Source organism: Podarcis cretensis (genome assembly GCF_951804945.1).
Source record: "Podarcis cretensis genome assembly, chromosome: 7".
NCBI classification, from domain to species: Eukaryota; Metazoa; Chordata; class Lepidosauria; order Squamata; family Lacertidae; genus Podarcis; species Podarcis cretensis.
This window is the reverse complement of record NC_137176.1, coordinates 69,613,058-69,631,387: the sequence shown is the minus strand read 5'-3', so window position 1 is coordinate 69,631,387 and position 18,330 is coordinate 69,613,058. Positions and strand designations below refer to the sequence as shown.

Below are 18,330 nucleotides of genomic sequence, written 5' to 3'. Positions count from 1 at the left end.
CCTACTTCCTGCCTTGACCAGAATGTGGAGCCATAACCCAACATACCATCCCTGCCTAAGCCAAAGGAAATCTACCCTTCAGATAGCTACCAACCATACTTTATGGAGGACTGTTGCCTCCTCAGTTAAGAGGTGACACCAGATTCTGTTGAAAGTATAAAAAGTAGTGAACTGGACTGATCATTCACCTTTGTCATAAAATGCTTAATTTCACTATTATATAGTATAAGGAATTATTTAATTTTCCTATTATTTACATATGCATCTTTCACTTCCTACACTGAACTTAAAGCTACCTACATCTTGTTGCTAGACATTCTCCCAGTCAGGTATTGACCAGGCTCAAAACTGCTTAGCTTCAATAATGAAACTTGATGAGGTGGTTCTCCAGCTTTTGGAAATATGATTTTGTTCTGCCTATTTGAAGAGAGGACTCTGTTCTGTGTAGAAAAACTGGAATGAGTCATCGTTGTGATTTTGGTGTGTCCTCAATTAGTGTTTCCCTTTTATCTCCTCCCAGTATGTGATAAATTTCTTCCACATAATGCAGTGTGGTCATATGTGAAATTCTTTAATAGTTTTGTGCTGTTTCAGCAGTATACTTGGTTTCTGTGTTAATCATTAAACTATGTTATTGCTCTGGAAAGAAATGATCTGCCCCAATAACAAATTGTGTCCAAGGAATGTGGATGTTACTTCAACTTCACAAATTATTGATGCATCTTTTGACATGTGTTCTGTTTTGAAGCCCTATAGCCACCCCTTTTTTAGTTGTGTTATATTGGAACTTATTTATTTATGTAACGTATTTATCAGTCACTCCAAAACCCAAGTTCTCTGGATGACAATCATTAAAAAAAAAATTAAAATCATAAAATCCACATAAAACAATCAAAGTTCAACACTCAAGTCCATTAAGACAAAGGCTAGTACCAAAATAGAAAATAAACACAATACGAGCCACAAACATGTCTTAATCAAGAGAGAACAAAAACAACCCCATAAGGGCTAAAGTTTATCCAGCTGCCATAAAAATAGAGGCTAAAATATTAATAATGGTGCTGAAATATGATTTAGATGCTGAAAGGCCTGGGAAGCAGTTCAATAAAGCAGCTCTTAGGATTGGTTTGGTGCACTTGATTTTTTTAAAACGACTGTGAAATCACTTATTTTCAGATGGTTCTCTTAAATATATTAAAAATTATACCAGCACATGTGGGCATTCTTCCTGTATTCATGCAGTTTGGGTCTTGGTGGTAAGCATGGCTCATGGGTTATGTGTGAATTGAGCTTGAGAGAGGAATTCGTACAGTCTCTTAACATATGATCTGTTTGGTCTTGTGCATGTTACGAGGAAGGAACTTTCCTGTCTCTTCCCACAGTGTGTCTGCCCACCGTAAGCTGAAAGACTATTCCCTTTCTGGAAATCAGAGCATGAGATGAGAACCCCAGGATCTTTTTAGATGATTTCATTGGCCTGTTTCATGCAACCTCTTCATTTCTCCCTCATAGTTTGCTTGTCCTCTGAACCAGGCTCATGGTTTAGCTCTCTCCAGACTAATCGTGTTGTAACCAAGGTTTGTTCTTGGCTATGGCTCATAGTTAGTTTGGACAGAACAAAGCCATGAGGTCTGGCTTGAGGTGAAAAATGACTGGGTAGAAGCAAAGTTGCTGTGATCCCTTCACTGGCATCCCTCTGTATCTGTTTGTTCACTGTCTCTTAATGTAGCTCTTTTAGGATGCAGTGAAGATATGAAACGCTGTGACTGATAAATCTGCAGAGTTGCTAACCCTAAAGATTCCTAAAAATCATTCATTCTACTCCACCAGTGATGCAGGATTGCTTTTTCTCAGCCCAGTACTGTGTGTTGTTGTTGTTAAACCTATTTTCCACCCTTCACCAGCAGGTCCCTGGGCGTGTTGAAATAATAAAAAATGCAACATTAAAAACAGTTAAAACAAACTACGGTCACAGGAATAGGGTGGGTTCAGAAATGAGTGGGGGAAAGCATTTTTATTCCTCATGTTGGAATTAATTGTATTCTGGGAGAAGCAAAAGGCGACTTATAGATGATGCATTTGGAGGAACCTATGATCTGGTGGTCTTTGTATACTGCTCTATCATAAAAATTATCAGAGAGCTTTACAACAATGGTTTCCAATGTTACTAAGGGAGGAGTTGTTGTTGTTGTTTAGTTGTTTAGTTGTGTCCGACTCTTTGTGACCCCATGGACCAGAGCACGCCAGGCACTCCTGTCTTCCACTGCCTCCCGCAGTTTGGTCAGACTCATGTTTGTAGCTTCGAGAACACTGTCCCACCATCTCGTCCTCTGTCGCCCCCTTCTCCTTGTGCCCTCCACCTTTCCCAACATCAGGGTCTTTCCCAGGGAGTCTTCTCTTCTCATGAGGTGGCCAAAGTATTGGAGCCTCAGCTTCAGGATCTGTCCTTCCAGTGAGCACTCAGGGCTAATTTCCTTAAGAATGGATGCATTTAATCTTCTTGCAGTCCACTCTCAAGAGTCTCCTCCAGCACCATAATTCAAAAGCATCAATTCTTCGGTGATCAGCCTTCTTTATGGTCCAGCTCTCACTTCCATACATCACTACCGGGAAAACCATGGCTTTAACTATACAGACCTTTGTTGGCAAGGTGATGCCTCTGCTTTTTAATATGTTGTCTAGGTTTGCCATCGCCTTTCTCCTAAGGAGCAGGCGTCTTTTAAAGGGAGGAGTAGCCCCAGACATACTGGGATCTCCCTTTCAGATTGCTTAAAATATGTAGATGTTTGGGTGACACATTCTCAGATGGTTTTTTTGCAGCAAGCCACACAACTGCAGAAATAAATGTGTTTAGACAGAGGGGGGATTTTCTTCCTCTCCTAGCAATGCAAAACTATTGGACATCTTTTAAAACTTTGCTAACATTAGATTTTGTGTATATATTTCCCTCAACTTTCTATTTTCCTGCTCAAGGACAAAATAAGTAACAATAATAAGTTTTTTATTTATAGGCGCCCACGCTTGGAGGCCCCTGGGCGCTATGACAAAAAATAAGTAAAAACATATTTCCCCCCAACAAATAGGGACTTGTGCCCAAATAAAGCTGAGATCTGGAACAAAACAAAGCTTGACATTCTAACCTAACATTTTAATACACAGCCTAGCAATAAATAGCATTGTGTTTTCTGGCCTTATATTTTTTCAGGAGTAGGGGCTTGTGTGGGTAAACTGTTGGTGAGAAAGGGATGCACTATATCAATACAAGAAAACAGAACCTGGAAGACTGGAAAATCAAGTGGGCACTAGAGTCCTTCTATGGTGGTACAGTTTGACTGATCTACTCTTGCTTTTCTACAGTTTCATCTGGCTTTAATTTGGAAAGCCCACATCCTTACTAAATACGCTTGCTAGTTCGCTTATACAAGTTTATGTTTTCATAGGGCATTTTTCCACAATGATTTTCATTTTTTTTTTTAATGATATTTATTAAGATTTTCCAATTACAACAAAATAAAAAAACAAAAAAAAACAAAACATCCAATTTTAAAATCTTTTTCCAAATAACATCTTTTCGGGACTTCCCCTCCCCTCCCCCTCCTGTATTCCAATTCTTACAAATAAACAAAAAAAATTCAACAAGTTCTTATCCCAAATTTAAACTTATTATCATTGACTCAATTTTAAAAATATTTTCCCATCCCCTAAAATCGACCTGTTCCCTTCTGCGAGTTCCCCCCTTTAATATGCAATACAGATTAAAATAGAAGAAAAATAAAAAAAATAATTTTACACCCTTTGGATTCCAAATTCCCCTCCCCCCTTTCCCGGTTGCGTTCCCAATGTTCCTCGACGTCTGATGTCTTCCTGGAGTTCCCACATCTCTCTAAACCATAGTCCTTTCCCAGTCCTCTTTAATTTCGAATGTCCAATCTTGGAAGGAGTCTGTCTCAAAAAAGGCCCATTTCTTCCATCCAGATTTTTATATCTAGGAGTAAAAGCTCCAATTTTATTTCTTTAAACCTGTCAAATCTGGATGTCCCAAATGTTCCCACTTCCAGCTTTGTCCAGTTCTTATTATTTTTGTTGTTCTTGTTGATCTCACTCCTCCTTTTTTTTTCCCCCCTGCTCTCCTGCACAAATGTTCCAATTCCAAAAGCTTCTAATTCCTCTGCAGAGGCTTGTTATTCAAGAACAAAACATTACGTCAAGTCCCTTTCATTCTTCAATAGATAAATCTATTGTCTCCTTTAGTGCGTAGACCTCTGTAGACAAAATAGTATTCCATTTCTGCAGTTTCCCAGGAGATAGAAAGTTCTGGTCAGATTCCACGCCAACAATACTTGTAATGTCCCTCGGCTCCTCTAGGTGGTTTGCAATAACTAAATTCCCTTCCAGATCACGTCCACCAATCAAAATAACTTGTTATTCCTTGTTTGTAACAATTTGTATCCAATTTGTAACAAATGTAACCGGCAAAGTCCTCGTAACAAAGTTCTCTATTTTATTCTTCCGCTTTGACAGCTCCTTGACAGCTGTCAAAACCTCTATTTCTCTTCTCCCGGCGATCTCACAAATCGCTCCCAGGGTTCCGGGGGGGGGGGTTGCTTTTTAATCAATTCAATTCCACCTTTCTCCTCCAGCTCAGTCTTATGATTTTCCCTCGCGAAGTTAATAACTTTGTCAAAGTAGGGTTGCACTCGATCTTAGTTGTCAAATCCTTTGCTTTAACTCTTCTACAACAGGGGGGGGGGGCTGACTTCCTTTTTGCGCCTCCCCCGCTCGCTCCGAATTTTTTTTTAAAAAAAATTATCCCCCTTTTTAGTCCAGGTTCCGATTACTCACGGGTTATTCTTTTAAGTCCAGATTTTCAATAGAAGAAGTCAGCGCTCTCCGTCGAATGGCATGCGGCTTCGCTCGGCAGGGGAAGCGAAGGACTCAAAGCACCACCCCCCCGTCACCCGCTCCGCAGCCTTTAAAAAGGCTCCTTCGCGGGTCGGGGGGGGCGCAAAAGGTGCCAGCCGAGTCACCATGTCCATGGGTTTCAGCGCCCATGGTTTTTGAGGGTCCTCGCGTCGCCGGCGCGGTAGGACCCAGCCCCTGCCGAGCAGGCTCCCTCCGGAGCTCGGAGGGAGTCCGCCATTCGGCGATGGCGCCAACCCGGAAGTCTCCACAATGATTTTCATTCTCCCACCTTTTAGGGTTAGGGTCTTTTTGTGTCGTGTCCCCCCCCCCCCAGTTTCCTTCAAAGTGGCTGCTTTTGTGTGCCAGACAAAAATGAAGGGAAATCTCACAACAGCACTAAAAGGCAAACCTTTATAAAATTAATATAGTCTTGATAAAATATCTAGTGTGTTCTCAGTTGATGATGGCCTTCTTCAAGGGCATAGGATTAAGGTCATGTCAAGGTGACATCTCTGGCAACAAGAATTGTGTTAGTTGATTTTGCATTTTTATTTTGAATCCATCCATTGGCCCATCTAGCACAGTACAGACTATTCTGACCTTGAGTGGCTCTGTAAGGTCTCTAGTGGTGATCTTTCCCATCCCTGCAGTCCTTTTAAATGGAAATGCTAGAGCATGGGTAGTCAACCTTTTTATATCTACCGCCCACTAATGCATCTTTCTTGATGGTAAAATTTCCTTACTGCCCACCAGTTCTCGATGGAAGGAGGATTCAGCTTGTGCCGTAGAACCCTCTACCCCCTACCTAGAATCCTGAAACACCCACTAGTGGGCGGTAGGGACCAGGTTGAACCTAAACTATAACCCCTCTCCATTGTATCTAGCAAAGTGTAGTAACAATTTAACACATTTTGGGGAAATTAGCAATATAGTTTCAGGGTGCAGGTAGGGACTCTCTGTAAATGTTGGTTTTCTTTCTTTCTTTCTTTCTCTTTCTTTCTTTCTTTCTTTCTTTCTTTCTTTCAAACTTTGTATCTGGAAGCTTCTTTGGAGCTGAAAATGCTTAATCTTTCTCCCAAGCTATGCTTAAGATAGTAATCAGCCAATTCTGCAAATGATTGTGAAACTCTGCAAGTTAGAGATTATCCTTTAATGTGGAACTTCTGCATTTTCTGAGCATCTAATCAAGTGATGTCAGTGCAATTCTCTTGTGGATTATTGTAGTAATAGGAATGAATATCAAGAAGTTAGTGAGGCATGACTTTCCTTTCCTGCAGCAATGTTTAGCTGTTCCTACCAAAGCTGTATTCCAAACGATCGCTTAAATAGTTTGTAAGATTACCTTATAACATGTGTCAGACCAATTTATTACAGTTTCCTCATGAGCCTAGGATTCCCTTTCCTTAAGAGATAATTGCCCTTACTCTATGGAAGGGTAGCCAATGTGGTGTCCTACAGCTGTTGTGGGCTATCAACTCCCATCAGGCTCTGGCAACACAGACAAAGATCAGGAATTATGGAAGTTGTAGTTCACAACAAATGGAGGAAGCTGCTATTGGCTCCTGCTTTCTATGGTCTTCTTGACTTTGCTATACAGTTTGATACACAAATTAGAGATTGGTTCTTTTTCTTTAGGTAAAGTAGACATTTTTTTTGTCCCGTTAATAGTTTCTTAAAGACCAGCTTGTAAAGCCATAAACTTAACTATAAGAAGCAAAAATCCTGGCAATGCAGTTATTTACAAAGACTGAATTGTAAATTTTCAGCATAAATGGAATGTGATTGATCGGCACCTCTGCATTTCTTAGAATGTTCTCATTGAGTTGTCCCACTTGTAAGAGGGGATATTTGGGGTGTATCCAATGCTGCAGCTCTGCTAATACAACATACTTCTGGGAATGACGTGAAAGCCACCTCCACTCTCCCTGCTCCGGGCATGCCCTCAAAATCTGCTCTGGGGGATTGGGAGCCCCTCTAGAGCAGATGGGGGGCATATGGAGTAGAGTAGAGGAAATAGAAGACCCATTGCATGAATGGAACTTCCCTCACACGCTGTTGGATACAACCTTAGTCCGGTGTTAATGGATACTTTTCAATTTGTACAGCCTGAGGATGTGGACAGGAACCTTGGAAATGTGAGAGCTACCACATGTGTGCTTGATCCTTGCCCTTTCTGTCTCATCAAAAGAGTCAGCAGCGGACTGGCTGAGTGGGTGAAGGGAGAGATCAATGCCTCTCCTTACAACAAGGCAGGGTGCCAGCATGCCTAAAGGAGGCAGTTATAAGACCACCATGGAAAAATCCATCCCTGAATCCCACCGTATTGAATGATTATCAGCCAGTCTTCAATGTCCCATTTTTGGGCACGATACTGGAGCATGTTGGTGGTATTTCAGCTCCAAGGGTTTCTAGAGGAGACTGATTATCTAGATCCATTTCAATCTTGTTTCAGGCCTGATTATGGGACAGAGATGGATTTGGTCACCTTGGTGGGTGACTTGTGCCAGGAACTGGGCTAGGGGAGTATGTCCCTGTTGGTTCTCCTGGACCTCTCTGCAATTTTTGATACCATCAACCATGGTATCCTTCTGTACTAACCTTGCTGGAATGGGAGTTGGAGGCACTGTTTTGCCAGAATCTTTATATGCTATGGGTGAAGCTGGAGTGTTTCTGTTCATGTGAGGAACATTTATATCAGTGTCAATGTGAAAAACTAAAAAGAAATACTGAGAAGAAATATTCGACTCCAATTTCAGGATTTGCAAAAGTTCAACTATGTTTAATTCTGTAGATGTATCCTGAGTTACTTGAGCCGTAAGCCACTTTTTGCACTCACTTGCATCACAGTGGTATTTCATTAGGTTTCTGTCGCTCTGATTATATGCCTCTTTCTTGTTTGCCCTGTCATCCTATCCTGGGAACCCAATTGCTAGGAAACAAACATTAATTCTGCCTATTGGTATCTTTTGAGCAGCTCCGTTAGAAACACAATTTACTTGGAACTTACTGCTTTTCTCTTTTAAATTTTAACCACAGCCTTCTAATTTTCATACTAGGAAATGCAACATCACCACAGGCTCAGCGACCTTCTTTTATGGACTACTTTGATAAACAGGACTCCAAGAATAAAAGCCATGAAAACTGCAACCAGAATATGCATGAATCTTACCATATATCAAAGAATGTCTTTCCCGATAACTGGAAGGTTCCTCAAGATGGCGATTTTGATTTTGTGAGTACCGTTGCTTTCCTGGTATCTTTGCATGGTGTAGTATTTCTAACCGAGGTCAGCAAACATGAACACTATACAGAATTCTTAGCAGTGTAGCAATCGCTTAGGAATATGGCCACCTACGTAGCATAATCCAGGACAGTGTTAGAGGGTCTCTTCTCCAGTCTTCAGAGAGTAGCTGGAAGTGGGGAGGCAGAAAAAAGTCCACCTTTCCTTCCACTCTGCTGTTTTAATCTGAAATCTTAGGTGCAGTACTGTGCCCAGAGCTCAGAAACTGGTTGCCCTAATGAAATTCCCTGTTGCAAAATGTGCTTAGAACAATGGGAGTTTCAAACACAGATACAGGATGCATCGTAGGGTTTTTCAGACTGTGAATTCCATGTTCTGCAGTTTAGTAGTCCCTTCTCTTCATCGTTTTCTGTACTATTAGAGACTTGTCTCAGCCACTGTGTGCATTCTCCCAATGTGCATTCAAAATTACATATTGTCAAATGAACTTGAACCTAGCAATGTAGAAGTGGCCTAGTTTATCTTTTTGGTTTCTTGTCTCTGACAGCATCTCCCATCTTTTCTGAATAGCAAACTGCAGTTTTTTGATAAAATTCTTTATTTGGCATGTGAAACCTTTGTGATCCATCAGTTTTCTCTCTCTCTGTCACCACTGAAATAACTAATGAATCTGATTCTACATTCTCAGCCATTTAGGATGTTTGTGAACATCCTATGACTAGCTGCTTATTAGACCCTGTTTCAGTTTCACTTGTACTCAATCATAGGTCTGTTCCTTATATCCTGCTGATGTTTTCTGTACACACTTTGTAGTGTAAAAACAAACGCCCACTTTTCAGTGTGTTAACCAGGCAAATGTTTGTTGTATATACATCTTTAAGCTAACTTAATTGATCAATATTTTACTGGTATTGTCCACCTTACCTGTATGGGAGTATACATTAAGGCCACCCATTAGAAAATTGAGTTAAACTTGTGTAAGAAGTATTATCTATTTTTTTGTGATAGCAGTAGTTATGCATTAAGTATATAGATTTTGTTATCAGTTATTTTAACCATCACACTTTGTAGCTCTTCCTATGAGCTGACAGATTGTAATAATCGTTGTAGGTGTTCTGAGTAGTACAGTATGTGGAAAATTCAATTATTTTCTCTAGTTGTTTGCTTTGGGAAATGTTACTCATATTATTGGCTATAGGTACTGACACTTGTTAAAGGATAACTCATTGTGGAGCATGCATTTCATGCTTTTCTAAAATTGACATCAATTTTTTAGATTGCTGACATACAGTCTTTAAGTAATTCATGAAAATTGTAAATAATGGATAACTCTCAGTTCTAAGGAACTCTGTTCTGTCTCTGTTGGATTTTGCCTTAATGGGATCTAGTTAAGGATTTTATCAGTGAATGCAATCAGGAATGACTAATTTTGTGTGTTCTAAAAGTATAGGGTAGCATTTTAAATTCCAAAATGTAAAAAATGAATCAGCATCCAGTGTTATTTTAGCACAACGTAGCTGCTCTTAGAAAGATACAAGTTTAATTCTTGTCAGACCATTACAGGGGTCAACATTCTCATTCTTTCTAAAAATGAAGGATTGCGTTTCACCCAGGATCACCTAAGTGAAAGAATAGGCACCAGCTCCTGATGGTCGAGACACTTGGGAACGCCATTATTATCATATTTTTAGGGTGCTGGGCCCCCTCAGTGTTCAGAGGGTGTTGGGCTCTGCCCCCTGGCTCCTTGCAATGTCACACGATGTTGTGCATGTGACGTCAGGACATTGCATTGGGCCCCCTCAATCATCCAGAGAAGCTGGCACCTCTGAGTGCAAGCATAAGAGTCAGTTCAGAGGATTGTACATCAGTGAGAGCAGTACAGAGGTTGAAAGAAAACTTAATTGCAAGTATCTTGGGGTTCTTTTGCCTGCCTTTTAGGACTGTAGTTGGCTAGCAGAGATTGTCTCCCCATCTGCTTACTGCTTTTAAAATGATAAAGGAATACCACCTAATCTATACCCTAAAAGCTGCTGAAAAATAAAACAATCAACATGCTAGCTAGATCATGAATTAGTATAGTATTATTTTAAAAGCACATTCTTTAATAAAAATTACTAAATTTTGCATTATTTTTCTAACAGATGAATGAGAGTCTACATTCCCCAAAAGAGTTAAGTTTTCCTAATGGCTCAAAATGCAGGCATTAGTATTAGGAATTGATTTAATTTAGAAAGATAACTGTTAAAAGTCTCATCAGTGCTGATTGAATCAATTATCTTAACTGCATCTACATGTTAAGTGAAGTGCCTCTTTTTCTCCCTGGGTAGAATAATTCAAATAGAGAAGGCAAATGCATTTTACATCAGTGCCAAAGGAAAGATTCCTGCCTTTGCTAAACTTACTACAAAACAGGTCTGGTATCCAGATTGTTTAACATTAAACACAGAACGTGCATATCATGTGTCGGCATTACACTGTTGTTTAAGTACACTTTTGATGCCTTGAGCATTTTTTTTTTAAAAAGCCATCTGTTACTAAAAGGCATGATTCTTTAATGTATTCTTAGAACAACAAATACATTAAAACATAACAATCACTGCAAAACGATGACATTGCAAATAGCAAGTATTTAATTGGCGCTACAAACGTTAAATGTGACAGCTGATTAGGTAATAGAATAACATGATTTAATCATTAAAATGATTAAGGATAATATACAGCATTTAGATAGAAATCTCAGAAACAATGTAAATTGGTATTTTATTAGAGTCTTACTATATTATATCTTAGCTGCCGTTACCCTAATGAATTTAAAAATGCAATGATTTCTGTTAACACGTTTCTGTACAACTTAAAAAAACCCCTGTGGTAGTTTAAAAGCAGAAGCAAAAGCTTCTGATCTTATAGCCATGTTGCACTGTGTGTGTGTGTGTGTATGTGTACGAGTGCGTGTGCAGATCCAGGGCATATATAGGCTTACACACCTAACACTATACAAGAGGTGGGCAACTTTTTTCTGTTGATAGTAGCCTTCCCTTGTGGGGACATATTCCCAGTCCTATGCAGATATATTCAGAGGTAAGCTGCACATTTAGCAGCTAAGGTAAGCTATTTAGCAACACACATTTCTGAAGTTACCTGCTATGTGCTTAATCCTTAATCCTTTTTACAGCCTACAGCCCCTGCTATCCCTATGCCCTCATTTATCCAAAACTATTTAAAGGAAAGGAAGGATTGGGTGATAACGAACAAAAAGAGGCTGGGACTACAGGGGCGGCAGAGCAAACTGATAAGGAAGGGCAATGAGAAAATTCAGAATATGGTCTCTGCCCGGATCCCAAACCAAGTGCGGCGGCACTGGAATCCTTGGGCAGTCCATGCAACAAGATCCCAGGGGCAAGAATCTTCCCCTTAAAGGAGGTGCCTAATCCAACAACCTCTCTAGATGATAAGGAAAAATACACCACCAGGCCATAATAGAAGGCTTGAAAGCTGGAGCACTGAATATTAGCAAGGTGAAGGAAATCATACAGAGAACAGATGAGTCTCCGGGCACCTTCCTGGAGAGACTACATGAAGCCTATAGGAACTATACGCCATTAGACCCAGAGGCTCCTGAGAATCGCGGAATGGTGAATATGAGTTTTGTGGAGCAAAGTGCACCAGACATTAGAAGGAAGCTTCAGAAGCTGGAAGGATTCGCTGGAATGAATCCAGAACAGTTGGTGGCAGTAGCTAGGAAAGTATATATGAATAGAGATTTGGAAGAGAAAAGGGAAGCAAAAAGGAAGTTTAAAAGGGAAGTGGATTTATTTACAGTGGCCACAGCAGCCAGACTTCCCACATACCAAGGAGGCTGGGGAGCAAAAGGAGGTTGGCGAAGTGGGGGCTTAGGCCCAAAACAATACGTTATATGCCGAGAAGAAGGGCACTGAAAGAATGAATGCCCGAGAGTGGAATGTGGAGGAAGAGGAGGACGCGGCTCAATGAGAGGTAGAGGAATTATACTGAGAGGAAGAGGAAGAGGACAAGGCCAGTGGCGTGGAGGTTGATACTAACCAACTAGAGAGAAGGTGGATGGGGACCTCACTGGGAGATGTGATTGGCCTGGAGGTCCCAGAGTTTGAGAAAAAACGAACGTATGACTCAGACTATAAAGACTCAACTAGCCTAACTGTGTGAGGAAACTCATTTAAAATGGACTGAAGTGTTGCCCTTTGCCCTATTCCATATTAGGTGTCCCCCTAAGGGAAAATTAAAAGTCTCACCACTTGAATTGATGTATGGCGGACCGCCATCTGTTATTCAGCCCTTATACCATGGATTAATGGAATGGAGTGACCATGTGGTAAAGAAGCAAGTGTAGTCTCTCTCCCGTGTCATGTATTCTCTCCACAGGTGGACCATTGAGCACACCCCCATTAACCTAATGGAGGCTGTGCACCCATTCCAACCCGGTGACGAAGTGTGGGTCAAAGAGTGGAGAGAAAATCCACTTGAACCATGCTGGTGTGGCCCATGCGTTGTCTTATTGACCTCACCAACAGCAGTAAGGCTAGAGGGGATTGCGTCCTTGATCCACCACACATGTTTCAAGAGAGCTGAAGGCATGTGGTCATGTGTCCAACATCCAGAAACTGATTTAAAAGTAATCTTGACTAGGAAACCCCTTGTACCCAGTCACACAGGGAGCTGACTGGGTCACGGGCATCATGAGAGCGACGACCCTCTGCAGTAGCCACTCCGGACGCTGGCTATCAACGCACAGGGGAAGATTGGGAGCAAGATGCTTGTCTCCTCATTTTCATTTCACTATTGTAGTTTTATTCTTCTCTATAAGGTGGAAGGAAGGAGGTGGAGAAGATGAGCAGTTGGCAAAAGATAATAAATGGGCAGCAATGGCAGAAGAGGTAGCAACGAATGGGGGAAAGTGTCTAGTTTGCTCCCTAGGACTCTATGATTTGTTGGGAGGTGTGCCTCTCCTACTATATCCTTTAAACGCCACTGGATTAGTATTGGATGTGGGATTCACCAAAGGGAACCTCAAAGAATGGCCCCCAATGTATAACAAGGCAAAGAATTAAAGTAGCGCCTTTAAAAGGTGGGCTGTGTGTGCGCCAGAAGAAGACTCAAAACAGCAACTGGGGTGGGAGTTTTGTCATGCACCCACAATTGGTGGCACCATGATGTTAACAACTGGACATGTGGACAGACCCAAAAGACATTTGATTATTGTAGATGTTCAAAATGATTGAGCCACGTTTGGAAAATCTGTTGGAATCCTAGTGGAGATATCAATAGCACTACCAGGACTTGCCCAAGAGGCAGCGTCACCCACAAGGTCATATTTGGAGCCAGAGTTACCTTCCAAGGGAATGCTACTGTGCTGGTCCCGGGGGAAAGGTACCATGATCGTAGTCAGAGTTCACGAGATGAGAGGCGAGGTCCGAAACAGGGAGCCGGGCGGGGAACAGGAACGCTGGGAGGTCAGAAGCAGAAGGCTGGGCAGGGAACAGGAACGCTGGAAGGTCAGAAGCTGGGAGCCGGGCGGGAACAGGAGCGCTGGAAGATCAGAAGCAGGAGGCCAGGCAGGGAACAGGAACGCTGGAAGGTCAGGAACAGGAGGCCGAGCAGGGAACAGGAACACTGGAAGGTCTGAAGCCAACAACGACGTTGCTCCCGCAACCTGGGACCGGGCTGACTGACCTTTATCTTCTTCTAAGGCCAGGGGCGGTCCCGGCCCCCAGGAGCCCCGCCTCCTCTGGCCTTAAGGCGAGCACTCCTCCTGGGAGCAACCAGTTCCCTTCGCCTCTCTGCCCTAAGCCTCTGTAGTTCAGGAGAGGCCGAAGGGTTACTGGGCCCCGGAGGAGGCTCACCTGTAGCCACTGAGTCCTCAAGCACCTCTGGGGCCAGAAGGGTTTCACCTGGTGCCTGCTCTTGAGGATCTGACACAGGTGCAGGCTCCTCAGAATCTAGGCCTTGCCCCAGTTCAGCCGGCCCTGGAGGCGGGGACTCCTGTGCAGGCTGGGATTCCTCTGGTTCAGCCTCTGAATCGGAATCCCAGGCCATCACAGCTTCCTTTCTGTGGTAGGTGTGCAGACAGTGAACATATAAGGAAGTTCCTCCCAGTTGGCACGGGGCTTGTTATCTAGCCATCCTTCTCCCCCCCCCATGTGGGTTCTCCCTTATCTGACCCACCGAAGGAGAACTATCCAGAATGCGGCAGGGGCCATAGAGACGGTAGCTGGAGGCTCGGCTCAAAGTTGGTATGGGACTAATGGTTGGCTTCCAGAAAGGATAATACAACATTATGGCCCGGCTACATGGAACCCTCATGAATTGGTAGCGGGGCTCCAGGAGCCTATTTATAATCTGAACTGCATCATTAGACTGCAGGCTGTAGTGGAAATAGTCACCAGCACAACCGCTCTGGCTCTGCGGGTGGTGGCTCCACAATTAGATGAAAGTAGAAGTGCCATTCTGCAACTCAAAATGGGCCTGGATTATGTCCTGGTCAAACAGGGCAGGATGTGTAACGCACTGAATTTAACAAAAGATGTTTGTTGTTTCAACATACCTGATAATGGTGAGGCTATTCGTTCTCTAGCTGATCATATGGAAGCAGTAGCCCATGTTCCAGTACAGTCTTGGGAGGGTTGGAATCTGGATTGGTTGTCTTCATGGCTTCCCCAGATGGGAGGCCTTAAACCTTGATAGGAGGATTATTGGTTATGTTTTTGTTGTTGTTGATTCTGCCATGTATTATACCTTTGTTTCTGCAGGCCCTTAGGCTCATGATAGAATCTACCGTAGAAGCTACAATGTCTAGAAAATTGCTTTTTATGTATAAATGCTTGTCTACTGAGGATCAAAGCTATAGGTGATGATTTGTTTGCACCATAGCTTGAAAGGATAGGAAAGCTAGGCATTTGATATGTAGACATAGAGGCCACGACTCAGTGCGCACACTCTGCTATGCGGCAAAAGGGAACCAATCACAGGCCGACAGCATAGCCTAAGCTTGCTTACCATATAAGGGAAAGACAGGACTCACGGGTTCTGACTGGGATGTTTATAAAAGATGGCTTGTAGGTGTGTTCGGGGTCCAGTCTTTGAGGAGTTATCCCACTGGACCAAACTTCTGTGCAGAAATAAACTTTGGATTCCTTTTTCACTCCATCTCATGTGTTTCCTTCCTCACTTATGAGATAAGGCAGGTTTTCCTTCAACAAATTTCACAGTCCTTTCCTGCTTCTTTTAAGATTCAACACAAAGTTCAGAAATGCTATCTTTCCTAGAACATCAAGATTAAATGAAAACAAGGCCTTGGGCGCATAAGACAAGCTAGAACGTTTTTTGTAGTGAATTGACTCTTAGGAGAATCAGTAGGTTGTGAAGGTTGCTGGCCAGCTCTGTTAACATCTGTTTAGTTGCATAACAGGTTCATAATTCATGAATAGTTTGAGGACTCTAATGAATAAAATAAAATGGTGAGAATAGTGTGATGAAGCAGCAGTTATATTTGTCTTCGTTGCCTTGGTAACTAATTGTTCATATTAATACATCTCATGCACATAGCTCAGTAGCCTTCTGAGTTTAGGGACAGCTTTGAAATGTTTGTAACTAGACCAGACCAGATATTTCATAGCCGCCCCCGCCCCCTACACATCAGTGTGATTTGGGTTTTGGACTTCAGGCAATTGGACTATCATGAGCCTAGTTCTGAGATAATTTACATCTTAAATGAACTTGTGCTTTTTAAGTTTAATTATGTACATCATTGGGTGTGTTCTAGCTGAATTAGTTTTGCTTTTTTTAATTGTTGCTGTGCGTGTGTTACTTTGTTGTCTTCAAGTTTATATATATATATTTTCACATTTAAAAACATATTATGAATCCACATAGCATAGAATCTGTAGCCCAACCTTTCATTCATTCATTCATTCATTCATTCATTCATTCATTCATTTACCACCCTTCATCCGAGGATCACAGGGTGGTTTACAATATAAAAACACGAAAATATTAATACATAGTAACAAACAAAAACAATACCACCCCAGTTTAAAAGGTTTATAATAATATGAATTACTATACCAGGATAGTACCAGTTTAGTGGTTGCTAATACATAGTGCTTACACCGTTAAAGGCTTGGATCAGAATCACTACGTCTCCCATAAGAATGCATTGGGAGCTTGGAAGCAACATTATTCTCTAACTATTTTTTTAATGTAGCTTCGCAAACAACAACAACAACAGCAACAACAACTTATTATTATTTATACCCCACCCATCTGGCTGGGTTTCCCCAACAGAATATTAAAAACACAATAAAACATCAAACATTAAAAGCTTCCCTAAACAGGGCTGTCTTCAGATGTTTTCTAAAAGTCAGGTATTGTTTATTTCCTTGACATCTGATGGGAGGCCGCTCCACAGGGCAGGCGCCACTACCCAGAAGGCCCTCTGTATTTGCCTGAATTTGCTTCCCTCCTCTTGGCTCCCAGAAGCTAGTTGTCCCCACTTGATGTATTTATTTGTATTGTATTAAATTAATATCTCGCCTTTCTTCTGTCATGGAACCCAAAGTAGAACTACCTAGACCCTGGCCTGCTTAGCTTCATCAAGGTGGTATCCTCATGTACCTTCAGACCATACTCTGGCACCAAATGTAAAAGATTACAGTATGGCTCTAGATCTTTTTTACGTTATGCAGGTGAGAGGCAAATCCCATTCTCTTGTGTTGAAATATTTTGGATGGATCAGAATGGTTGCCCCCCTTTGCCACTCTTACTTACAGGTAGTTAACTGGTGGTGGGCATTTTGGAGACCATAAATTGAGCTTAAAATAGTTTCAAGGTGTGGGGAGGATGCTATATTTCTCTCTGTCTTTAAATAAAAGGTCTCACTACACTGGCAACTTTGGTACTATGGCAGTAGCAGTTAGAACTGCTTGCCGTCTTGTCTTCTTCGGGTGCCTCTGGGAAAGATGCTAAAGGAATAACACTTTATCTATTTCATCTTTAAAATAATTTATATATCATTAAGTGACACTCTGAGAAGGAAAGACTGTGACTGTGGTGGACCAGAGCTTATCTGCTGCTGTGCTGCACAATCTGCAGATTTTAAGTGAAGTAAATTAAGAAGCTTCCCTTCCCACCCCTCTGCTCCCAAAATGAAATGGAAGAATTCATTTTGCTGACACCCTTCTCCCATTTTAGGGTTCCAAAACCAACTGACAATGAGAAAGTAGACCAGCTCTAGTGCAAATAGTATGGAAAGTAACTTATATTTAGCATTCTTCAGTATATATACACAAAAATGATTCGTGAGGGACCATGGCTTGTAAATTCGTTTTAATAGCACTGGGATTCTCATCTCCAGGCTAAATTTAGGGCCGGGAGTCTACACCTTTCCTTGGAGTGCTTTGGATACTGGATTTAAAATTGAAAAGTAATGAAGAGCCTAGAGAGGTTTACAGATGAGGGCGAGGGAAAAGATGATGCGGGAGGAAGTGGCAAATATATAGGCAGCTGCCTCTCTCTGTTGTCCCTCTGAATACATAATGGTCTTCTTTTTCCCACTGTCTCCCACAGCTGCTATGGCAACAAGTCCTCTGATGATCTTAAACAGGTTGGTTAGTATAAAACTAGTGGGGGAAACTGTGGGTAGTTTTAAAAACCTGACCTGTTTTCTGTGATTTAGAGAGCTGTTGTCATGGGAACAGCAGCCGGAAGAGAACAGAATGCTAGTTTAAGTTTTCACAGGCTTTGCAGAGTCATAGGGGAGTTGCCACATTAATTGGCACTGCAAGTCGAGATTTATTTTGAATTTTTGCTTGACTGTCCTAATCACATGTATCAAGAGAAACAATGCACAGCATCTATATAGCTATATCTACAGCATTCCAGAAAATACTGGCTGCCCCTGGTAGTCAACATTTATTACCTATGATGTCCAATTCCACCATGACACTGCCAAAACATTTTATATGCATTTTCAGAATAGATTCCAGTTTCTTCTGACTGTATGGATATATTAATAATGTAGGCTTTATCTATGTTAATGAGCATATGACTTTCTAAAAACTTTGAAACCATGATTCATTTTTTAAGCTTTTAACTGTGTTATTTCTATTTTTATGGCTTTTTGTTGCTCTTGCAAATATATTATATTAGGCTCAAAT

General features: G+C 41.6%; 1 protein-coding gene across 3 annotated transcripts in view; it reads left to right on the top strand.

The window, feature by feature from the left end:
• Positions 1-18,330, top strand: part of STK3 (serine/threonine kinase 3) — a 116,492-nt gene that overhangs the window by 62,978 nt on the left and 35,184 nt on the right. Inside the window, exons 10-11 of one of the 3 annotated variants that reach the window (XM_079984738.1) lie at positions 7,959-8,134; positions 17,741-17,779. In XM_079984738.1, the coding sequence (XP_079840864.1) occupies positions 7,959-8,134; positions 17,741-17,764 (200 nt within the window). In that variant the 3' untranslated portion in view covers positions 17,765-17,779. Of the gene's footprint in view, positions 1-7,958; positions 8,135-17,365; positions 17,399-17,740; positions 17,780-18,330 lie in introns of those variants that run through there. The other 2 variants (XM_079984739.1, XM_079984737.1) reach the window with 2 other exon arrangements.